Source organism: Ammospiza nelsoni, chromosome 2 (genome assembly GCF_027579445.1).
Source record: "Ammospiza nelsoni isolate bAmmNel1 chromosome 2, bAmmNel1.pri, whole genome shotgun sequence".
NCBI classification, from domain to species: domain Eukaryota; kingdom Metazoa; phylum Chordata; class Aves; order Passeriformes; family Passerellidae; genus Ammospiza; species Ammospiza nelsoni.
The window spans coordinates 52,001,898-52,013,383 of record NC_080634.1 but is presented as its reverse complement, the minus strand read 5'-3'; the positions used below and the strand labels follow the sequence as shown (position 1 = coordinate 52,013,383).

The 11,486-nt window shown below is 41.0% G+C and overlaps 1 protein-coding gene across 1 annotated transcript in view; it reads right to left on the bottom strand.

The window, feature by feature from the left end:
• Window positions 1-5,474: 5,474 nt before the first annotated feature.
• Window positions 5,475-11,486, bottom strand: part of KL (klotho) — a 45,732-nt gene continuing 39,720 nt past the window's right edge. The window contains exons 4-5 of the mRNA XM_059465955.1: window positions 9,625-10,741; window positions 5,475-5,948 (exon numbers count right to left, since the gene is read on the bottom strand). Coding sequence (XP_059321938.1) covers window positions 5,611-5,948; window positions 9,625-10,741 — 1,455 coding nt within the window. The 3' untranslated portion in view covers window positions 5,475-5,610. The remainder of the gene's footprint in view (window positions 5,949-9,624; window positions 10,742-11,486) is intronic.

Genomic DNA, 11,486 nt, shown 5'->3' with positions numbered 1-11,486 from the left:
CACTATTGCCAGACTACAAAACTTTGTCACCTCGTAAAACTTTACAGTGCAGGTAGTTTATACCATTACACCTCTTGAACTGAACACTCAGCCAATTCACAGCTTCCTCTGGCAGGAGGAAAACCAGATTTGTTGGGTCAGGTGCTGTGTTTGTGCAGCCCTGCTGGTTTACAGAGCTGCTGAGGGCTTTCTGCAGAGCCCTGAATGCAGAAAGCAGCCATGCACTGGCCAGCTCAGTACCCAGAGCCAAACCACCACTTCAGCCAGGATCTCACCAGGACATGCCCTTGGCCCTGCTTTTCCTCCAGGCCCCAGCACATGTCCCACTTGGGAGTGTTGCTCCAGCTTGGAAGTGCAGCCCCAAGGGAAGCTCTGGCATGGAAGCTCCTGAGAACCAAACAGGTGGGACTGAGAAGTCACTACCAAGGTGCTCTCCTCCCATACAAGGACCGATGCCATAAAAAAACATCAGGGAGAAGTCCATCATACATCCCAGATTACAGAAATATTAAAACTCACCCTTTCCCATAATAAAAAAAATAAAAAACAGATGAACATAAAAACAAGCAAACAAACCAACCAACCAAAAACCTGCAAAAGGGGTTTTGTGTGTTACTCTTAGTAATGAAGAAACTGTTTCCACTAACAGAAAAGAACTAAGACAGAAATGAATCCCACTCACTGTGAACTTGCAGCATTTGGAAAACAGCACTGCTGTAATTCCCACTGCTTTGCTCAGGGCTGGTGACTGAACACCCCTCCTCCACCTCAGACTCTCATGGGTCTCCTGGGACCTGGGCCAGATTTGGATCACCTCAGGAGAGCTGGGATCAGATAATGTGGCTTCACCATGTTGTGAGTAATTCTTGTGACAAGACAAAGGCTTTTGACAGTTAAATTCCTCATGTAGGAGGTGTATCATTGAAGGAGGGATATCACTGAGGGAGAAATATGGGAAATATGAAAAAAAATATTTTTTAACAAAGAATATTCCAAGTCCCATGGCACATCCCCATAGCAGGTGACTGCACATTCAGCTCCCAGGATGAGGAACTTCACATCTGCTTGTGCCTGTGGCTTTTCTGCCCTATTTTGTTAGCATTTTCCCTGGCTTCTCTCTGCTTTACTGGTGCTTTTGCTACTCCTTCAGAAACACAGAAAGCATCACAAAGTAATAGCCAGAGAAATGTCAGCATCCACAAGCATCCTGGCTGCAGGCTGCTGTTATTTCAACTTTCTGATTTCTTAAAAGTTTTAATTTTTCTCAGAACTGCTCGACAGTGGTGCTTCTGTTCAACTCATGAAGCAAAGTAAAAGACTCTGATACACTAGGCCCTGACACCTTCTTCTCACCTCATTATTCCCTTTTTCCAATCTCTTATAAAGAGTGGGCTTAACAAGAAGGGTGGGCTTAACAAGCCTGCACCAACCATAGCCTTGAGAGGGCTGAGGAACGGTGGTTTGGCAATTAATGAGTGGCACATCAAAGACAGGAAGAGCTTTCCTTTTTCTTTTCCATGTCTCTTTTTCTTGGCTTTCCTCAAGCAAAAAAGGAACAAGATTGAACTTTCCTTGCCAAAGCTAAAGTCTAGCACCTAGAATTGACTTCTTTACCCTGAATAAGGAAATTTTCACCTCAGCAGAATCAGAATGAACAGATCAAGTTTTGTAAGTGATTTGAAAGCAACACATATAATACAAGGAGAAAAGGGCAAATTGCATGTTTAAACATGCTGAGGCTTGTATGGCCCCTCTTCCGTTCTCTGGGTTTGTCCGTTCTGCTCCCACTTCCCTTCATCTTGACATTTACTTTCCTTAGGATGTTTAACAACGATGCCACAAACAGACTGCTCAGTGCTGAACTACGCTGACAGAATCCCTGAAGCCTGAGAGTAACTCTACTGGAATAGAAGAGTTTTCAAATTTACTGCAGTGTTACTATTTAATAAGATATTGCACTAAAGCACTCTTAAATTGGTATGGTTACTTCCACAGATCTTCTAAATAGCAACAGTCACTTTAAAAATAATAATAAAAAAACCTCTCAAATAACAAAAATCCTCCAAACTCCTAGGTCTGCTGGAAAAACATCTGTTTAGCCACAGGCCCCAGAAATCTCCAACAAAAGCTAGAGTTATTTCTGTGTCACTGGAAAAACAAACAACACAAACTCCTTGCAGAGTTATCACAATAGCCTCTCCTGAGATGCTCTGTACTTCATGCTGAAGGCAAAAAAACTGGACAGATTAAACAGTAAAATCATGTTACAATTTGTTACATTCAGTATCTTTATTTCACTTCTGAGATGTTATAAAAACAATATAACTTTCATCCTGTCATTTAGCAAAGACATCCCTCCCACAGTCACTCTGCACAATCTTTTCAAGAAATAAACCAGAAGTTTTGCACACGTGTCATAAAAATATTTTGAACAGATAGAATGTTTAATCTGGAGAACTGAGTAAACTGGCAACAACATTTCATTCTATAAATACAGTTAAAAATCAAGAAAGCAGTGTACCTAAAAAACCGCAAGTTGAGCATGCTGAGCCTTGTTGCTCTTGAGGAAACAAACCACCAGCTACCACCAAGCCATCTCTGCAGCCTGAGTAGGGAGCCCCCTTTGCTCCAAGTCCTTCCTGCTGCCTGCATTTCTGCTCAGGATGCACAGATTGGGTTGGGAAAGCCAGATCACTGCTCTCATGTGAGCATCCAAGGCAGCAAGTGCCCTACAGCAGGACCAAAGGAGGTGATTGCCACATCAGTTTGCATAAGCACACCTTGGACAGGTATCCCATCTTTGCCTATTCATGGGGTTCCTTGTTATTACTGAAGAGTGATTTTTTTCAAGACAAATGATAGGAAACTTGCACTGTCCCACATTACATAAAATAAAGCAGATTCCAAAGGCAAAACCATACCATTATCTCCATCAGAACAGCCCATCATTGTGCAATTCACTGGCCCACGCAGCACCACAGGCAGGACGCTTGGGAGAAGGCTTTGGCAACCAGTGTGCCCTGCTCAAGCCAGCTGTGCTCTGCAGTGATATTTAAAACCTCTTCTGAAGACAACTATGCCAAAGGCTGTGTTAGCTCCATGGGTCATGGCTCCATGAGTGGATATGATCACACAGCAACAAATCCCAGTTTACCTACAAATTAGCTATCCAGCTGGTGCCATCTGCCTGTCAGTGGTTACATATCACCCAGCCTCTATGGGAAGAGCCTGCCGTGTCTCCTCCGTGCCGGGACCGATGTTTCACACATTGTGCTGTGCCTGGGCCATCCCACAGCTCCCAGCAGCAGCTGGATGGATGGAAACTGCTCGTGAAGCATCAGGTCAGGCCAGTCTCCATCAGCACTGTGCCCATGGCACCTGTGCTCTTCTGGATTTGCCCTGTCCAGGCCCCCTGAGCCCCCTCAAACCCAGGGGGGCAGGTACAACCCAGCTACACCTGGCTCCTCAGAACATCATGCCCCCACATTTGACCAACAGCAAAAGACACACCACACACACAAACACAGACACACAGGCATACAGAACACACAAGCTGGGCATGAGCTGGGTGCAGCTTGTGCTAAATGAATGCCATTTTTTGTTACGTGCTGCAAAGGCATCTGGCAGCTGGCATAACGTATTGCATGGTGATTCACTGCCGTGCCAGGGAAAAGCCATTCCACATTTCATACACTCAGGGAGAGCTATTTCTTCATAATCCTCAGTGCACCAGGCACCAACACATAAATACACAGCAGTTTGAAATGTTCTCTTCTACAGCAAGTCCTATCAGTCTATAAATAATTTTTACACATATTTTTAATAGTTCATCACTTACCCTGAAATGTGCACCTCAGTCTCAATACCAAAATACACATAATTGCAAAGAGAGACCATTTACAGACTAGAACTGGAACAAAAATATATTAATCATATGAGAAGACAGTAATTTTTTTTTCTATACGTTATGTAAGAAAAAATATAATCTTAAATTACAAATTAGAATCATATTTCATATGTAAGTTTTAATATACAGTATAGAATCATAAAGTGATCAGGTTGAAAAGAATCCTGGGAGGTTATTTAGTCGTCTTCTAGTAATCTAGTAGATAAACATCACATTAAATACAACATAATCAGCCTTAGTAGATAAATAATTCTTGATTAACATAGAGCACATTTCTTTTAAAATGTTCTTTCCAGTGAGTGACATTGTTCACATAACAATAAAAATACAATTACAGCTGAAGGCAATGCAGGCCTAGAGTTAGAGACCAGACAAAAATGACCATAGTGCTTTACCCTGAGGACCCTCTGAATGCAGCAATTCACAAGGCAGGCAAATGACACAGTTTTCTTTCCCATTCTCTATTTCTACTAATAAACAACGGTGCTAGCATTCCACTATTTCATCTTGTTGAGAGAAAAACAGGTCCTCAGACATCCAGTAATACTTAGGGATCAAATGCTGCCAGGTCCACTTGCTCAAAGCAGAACCTCCAGCCAACCTGTGAGAGGTTTGGCCCAACAGCTCCACAGTCCCAGACCCTGGCAGCAATAAAGTGCTGCACTATTACAGCAAAATGCTGCCTTTTGAAAACTCTGCACTCAACACAAATAGCACGCAGAGACCATCCCTGCTAAGTTGTCACAAGTTTCCAGCAGGTAAGTGGCTGGGCAGCAGCAGTGGCAGCTGAGTTCGACTGGCTGTGAGAAGTGCAGAAAAAGGATGTCCCAGCTGTGCCATGTCCCTGGGTACAGGGCAAGAGGTACAGGGTAAGGCAAACAGCTTTCTGCCAGCTGAGACAGTGAACACATCCCAGTTCCTGCTCTTTACCTTTTTTTCCCTGAGCAAAACAAAACAAAATCCCTTTCACCCTTCTCATATCTTTCCTGTAGATGGCAGGACCCCTGCAATCCCTGGATATATCCCTGCTTTTTACCCCCCTGAGAATGACACAGTTCCTTTAACTGAAGTTCCCCAATGGCATCCTGAACTCAGACTTAGTCACAGTACCAGTTACTGACTTACCAAGAGCACCCAGCAGTACAGACTCATTTCCCCCTGTTCTTCCTCCTGCATCTGCTTTAGGACAGGGGTTAATCTTTCCCCTGGCACTGCTTTTTGCAATTCTCCTCCATTTTTTTCTCAGTCATGATCTCTGCTCCAGTTAGGTTCTAGCTCTGGTTAAGAAACATCAGTGTTAAATCCTAATTTGGAAAAGCAAATTCTTGTTTCACCTCAGTCTTGGAGAATTTGACATTTAGACTCTTCCATCACACCACATTATCAAAACCTACTTTTACCTGTACAGTTCAGCAAGGGAAATCCAAGAAGGGTAAAGCATCAAAAGGTCCCAGGGAAAGTTGTGAGACAACTCCAACCACAGGAATCAAGGACTGGTTATAAACCAAAGGTACTACAACAGAGAAAATTATTTCTGGAAGCCATATGCAAGCAATAGCTTCTCAATGTCAATATCCTGCAGTACCAAGCAATGTAAATGCCTTCCTAATGCTGAAGCAATCACAGCATTGTGCATTTTATTTCAAATTTCCCAAGAGATTGCAAGAAAAAGGACAGTGAGTGATGTATTCAAAGGAGAAGCTCTATTTATACCGTCTTTCCACCCTCTTGGAGTAGTAAGTAATGAAGAATATAGTAACAATAAATGCAACAAATACGAAAGAGATAAAGGCTAATAACGATTTTCTTGTTCGGAAGAAGTGGCAATTGGCACATGAGGCAACCTCTTCTGGACACAGCAACTCAGGAGTTTCAGGACCAGGAAAACCATTATTGCCAATTATTTCTCTGTAATGTTTCAGTGAAGGCTTTGCTTCATACTGATTTGCAATATAGCTGTAGAGACCATACTTAGGAGCAGTTTTGTCATTAAAAGAATAGACAAAATATCCTTGAAGGTTAACGTCATCCAAGGTGTAAGCTGCAAAAGAAGACAAAGGGTGGAAGAAATGAATCAATGTCACTTTGCATTCAAGAGCAGTACCATATATCCATATGTAAAGGAGGGGCAGGGGAATGTTAAATCCACATCTGCACTTCTCTCCAAAATTAGGTAAGGTACATGTACATCTGTGAAGTGTTTCTCATAAAAAGTAAGAATCTGTCAGCCACTGCCAGACAGTGTGATCTGTGAGTATCCTGCAATTTATTTCCTTGGGCTTGGCAAACACAGCTGTGAGTGCCTGATGGTGTTTTATGATCAGCATAGAGACTATCATGAAAAGATGGCTCTCTTTGTTAAGTATTAAAAGAATACAGGTTTTGGGTTTCCTGCCCCTAGTTTTCTGCATCCTGTTTCTCTGATTGCTCCTTCTCCCTTGCAGGGCACATCCTGATGAGGACAGTCAAGAAACAGAGGATGTTTGGCTGCACTTCTCACTTGCAAAGGCACAGCGACACCAGAAATATCACACAGCCACGCTGAGGTTGTGCACTGGGATATCACTGGTGCAAGGGGAAAGTTTATGTAAATTACATCCCTCTCCTGTTATTAACCCAACTTTCTGATCCAAGATGACCTGTATCAGTCTGTATTGAGAACGTGTCTGCAATCCATACTGCTAACTCAGCTACTGGAAGAGGCCCAGCAGCTGCAGTGTTAACCTTGAGCCATCCATCCTTCTTGACAAAAAAAAAAAATCCAAGGTAGTAAACACAAACTGTAATAGTTTATCTCTCAAAATCACTGTTTTAGCAAATTAAAGCAGATGAACACAGGACTGAACTTTCATATGCTTCTGGAAACCTTTCTGAAGCCACATGCAAGATTTTAGCACCTCTAACCTACTTTTCATGTGTAAAATGAAATAATATTTACCTGGGCTTTTACAGAGCTGCTGCCCAGGATAATTAGTTGTGTTTGCAGAACTGCAGGTGGATTTAATGGTGTTATATAAATGGTTACTGCTGTTCTTTGTTTTCAATTGGCAAAGATGTACTTAAAGAGAGTACAAAGCACTTCAAAATATAGCCTCAGTCCAAAAGGGCCCATACTGTATCCTGGAATCATTTATCTGCACAAACCTGCTGGCTCCCCTGGAACAATGCAGGTGAGCAATAATACATACACAAAAATTTCCACATGTAGTGCCTGAAACCAGCTGGAGGAAGAAGGCAGAACAGGGACTTTAAGGCCAGGGCATACACATACCAATGCCCCTCTGCACTGTGACACTGAGGTAAGGACACAAGATTTCTAATTCATCTTAGTTACTGCACAAGGTGTTGCAAAAAAGAAATGCATGTCTTGGAGAAACCTGAATCAGTCATGATGCCAAGGTTATGTAACAACAAGATGGACAAAAATGCAATATCAGAGAGGGAGAAGAAAAAAATGGAAAAGCTGATGGACCAAACACTATGGATGAGAGTATGGTGTCTATATTAAACTATAGGAAAAATATTACAGCTAGTTAGCAGAGATGTATTTATCCATCACAAAGAAGGTGAAAAGATAAGAAAATAGGTTAAGCTGAAAAACACAGGAGCTATTTACAGGCTGGACAGAAGAGGGAGAAAGAAGTGACTGAGGGACAGTGGTACCAGAACAGTACAAAGGATAAAGTTCTGTAAAACGCAAAGGCATGCAGGTGCTCTTGCTAATGGGAACTGGGAGAAAAGTCCATATCCACAGACACTTTGAAAACAGAAGTGCCAAGGAGACAAGCAGTACAGAAAACAACAGTTTGAAACCACAAGCCCAAATATTGCCAAAATATTTTTTTTTCTATAGATTTATAAAACATGCATTCAATGCTACAAAATGATGGAGAATGAACTCTTGGGCACTTAATATTGATATTCAGTAATCAGCAAAAGAAGTGGAAATTACAGAGGAGGAAGTTAAAGCCAATAGTTAATACAGTGGACAGGAACTGCCAGCCATCCTTTACTACCTATCAAAAGAGTGGAACAGATTATATAAAGTTTGATAAATATAAAATTTAGGAGATAATACATTATTAATGCCAATCAGTTTGGCTTTATGAAAAATAAATCTTGTCAAAATAACTTGACTTTTTTTTTTCTGAGAGCAGCAGATCAATAAAAGTAATGATGTTTGATGTTAAATATTTAGAGCTTCACAAGGCAAATGACTTTACATTATATGGCATTTGGAACAAGAAAATAGAATGTTATGAGGTCAAGGGAAGCCCATAATAAACAGATTTCAACTAGTCTCAAGTAGAATTAAGTAATAGAACGAGAAGTAAGTCTAGAAATGTAATTGAAGGCAAGTAAGTGTCACAATGTGTATATTTCTACCATGGTCATGGAGCTCAGCTTTTAGCACTAAGTTATTTAAAGATCTTAAATATATCAGCAACCTGAAATAAATGTAAAAGTTTTTCTCACAGTCTGCAAGTCACAAAGATTAGAGACATAACTTAGCCAGCATAGCAAGGTTTGCACAAACAAGCAGCAGGCATTTGCACATGACCAAATGTGAACAACAAGACCTAGTTTTGAAGAGGTTGTCTTGCTTCAAATAGGGGGAAGAAATCTGTAACTGAGTTTAAAATGTCAGTCTATCATCACAGAAGCTGTGTAACCAACCTGCTGCCATGGCCAAGAAGGCCAACAGCCTGCTTGCATGTAGAAATGAGGAGAGTAAGAGGTTATGTTATACCTGCCTAAGTGTGGCTGTGACAGGAACAGTGTGTCCAGGTGTGGGTTTACCCCTCTCATGAAGAATATCAGCACAGAGGGAAAAACATAATAACTCAGAGCTTTGAAATGGTGCTTTACAGCAAGGGACACAAAGAGCTTTGTCTCTATTTTCTATCAAAGAGATACATGAGAGATAGCTTGTCTTGCATCTGCAAATACCTACATAGGTAAAATACATCTGGAAATGCACAAGACTGCTTAAAGGTGAAGCCAGAGCAATTAATAGTAGAAATGAGATAGATAGATATATATATATATATACATATATACACACACATACTGTGAGGCAGCAAAGATTCTTCATCAGTAAAAATTATCTCACTTGGGTCTTGTACTTTTCTGAAAAAACAGCATGTGCTGTAGGACAGGATGACTCAAAATGCTTTTTGCCTTATAATTTATGAATCTTTGAGACAGAGAAAAGGACTGGTATGTGTTCTGAATAGCAGGAAACAGTCCAGGAAATGGCATAATGAGGTAGACAGCTGAATTATTATGAAGATCACTGTTGGATAAGATCATTGTTGGATAAGATACAGAGACAACTGAGGAACAGAACTCATATCCAGCCCTGAGGCACATCAGTGGAGAGAAACAGCAAAGCAAAACAACAGCAGAAGTGCAGTAAGATGAAAATCTGACTAAATACATGTGGAGCTAATCACACAACTTCTATTTAAATTTACTGAATCCATAAAAATCTTCTTCTGCTGTCTTATGCAGGATATAAGCAAGGTCAATCTTCCTGACATTTAGTAACACCAATCAATCATAAATCAAGGGGGAAATTACCTGTTACACTGTAGTAACATCTCATTTAGGGAGTATTCTACAGAGGACCCATATTATAAAGCTAAGCATACTTTATCACACAGAGTATACTAACAGTGGGATTTGTGACATATAAACCATTTGTGGCTCCTTACCTTTTAAAGCTTCATTGATGTAATTCTGTATGTAATACACTCTGAGCTTATCATGCACCATATTCTGGTCATCATCAATCCCATTAGCCATAACATAAACTGGGACATTGCCATACTTTGATTTCACCCACTTGAGCAATTTGCGCAGCCCCCAGGGCACTACCGCAGCTCTGCTGGGTGAGTGAAGCCACGTGATGTCATTGATCATTTGAACTTCAAGGTAGTGGTCATATTTTACCGCATCTTCTTTCTCTGAGCCCACAAGGGTAGTAGTGTAGTGACTCAAGGCAAAAAAATCAAATGAGCCCTGTATTAACCTCTTTTCATCTTCTGAGAAGTAAGGCAAGTGGAAATTATACAGGTCAACACTGTTTCTTCGGTGAAGCCACGCTCTCATCACCTCTGGGTAGTCTCCATTCCCAAAGATGGGCTCTGCAAGCCAGCCAATGTCAAACTCTAAAATTCTGTCAGCAACTTCTTGGTCATTCCTGGAAAAGGGACAAGCTGGTTCTACCCAGTCAGCTTGCAAAGCTATAGATATCTTGCCCTTCTGAGATCTCCTGAATTCTTTGTCATAAAGATGCCAGACTTTTGCATGGGCTTTCAACAGGTTGTGCCCTGCTGTGTATGTCAGGTTTTTCACAGATGGTTCATTCATGGTGATCCAAAATTTGACATGGTCCCCAAGACTTGTAAAGCAGAATCTGGCATACTCAACAAAAGCCTGAACAGTTTCTGTGTTTTCCCAAGCACCATATTTGGCAAGAGAAACTGGAAGCTCTTGATTCTCAATCATAGGTTGCCATAAAGCAACGACAGGAGTTATGTTAACCCTGAGAAGTTCACTAGCAAAACACTGATAGTAATGTACAAGTGTGTGGTTGATTAGAGAAAGGTTACCTAAAGGAAGGATTAAAGACCATTTCAGTGAAAAATGGAAGTGTGTGACATGCATTTCTTGCAGAAGAGAGATCTGGAGCCTGATAGCAGCAAAGTCAACACAGTGATGCTTGCGTTTCAAGGCATAAACTCCATCCACTTTAATGAGCTGCTTCGTCTGGTGAACATCCCACACATAAACACTGGAGTCAAGGAACTGGGCAGGTGTCGTGTCTACCTAGTAGGAACAGGAAACACACCAGATTGAAGCTATTTGTTCCAGGTAGGTGGGAACATCATAACCATCAGACACAGCCTAGTGGAAGAATATCCTGAATCAAAACATTGCATTCAGCATCTCTGATACTGCCATCTTGGGCTCATATGAATGAATGACTTTTCTGTTAACAAGTGATGTCAGAAAAGTACCAAATCTATATATTATTTTCACCCTACTTTCCAAACAAGCTTATGCTAATGGTCACCATGTCTATGTCTTCTCTAAGTTGTTCCAGTTTCCAAAAGAAACAAGGGATTTCTCAGGGATAAGGCACTAAGTCTGCAAAAGATATCCACAGAACAAGATCTTCAGTGAAGACTACAGGAATTTTTTTAAATGTTTTTCTTTGAAGGAGGGAATACAGAGAGACTGTCTGCTGTAAATTACCCAGTACAGTCAATTTCAAGACCACTCCCTGAATGCATGAGAAGAAATAATGAATACAACATCATTTCTGTGTCCTCTTCTTTTCCTGACCATGATGAAAGATGAGTAATGCTCTGCACTTGATTTTTAGCAAAAATTCAGCGGACAAGCAAATTTTTTCCTTCTTGCTGGAGACATCCTTTTTTATTTAATTCATACTGAAGTAATTTGCAAGTTATTTCAGCAGGCTGTTGATGTCTGAATCAATTTTTTTGGGCTTCTGGGTAAACCTGCTGTTAGTCCAACAGAAAATGCATTTCCCAGAAGGCTTTAGGGT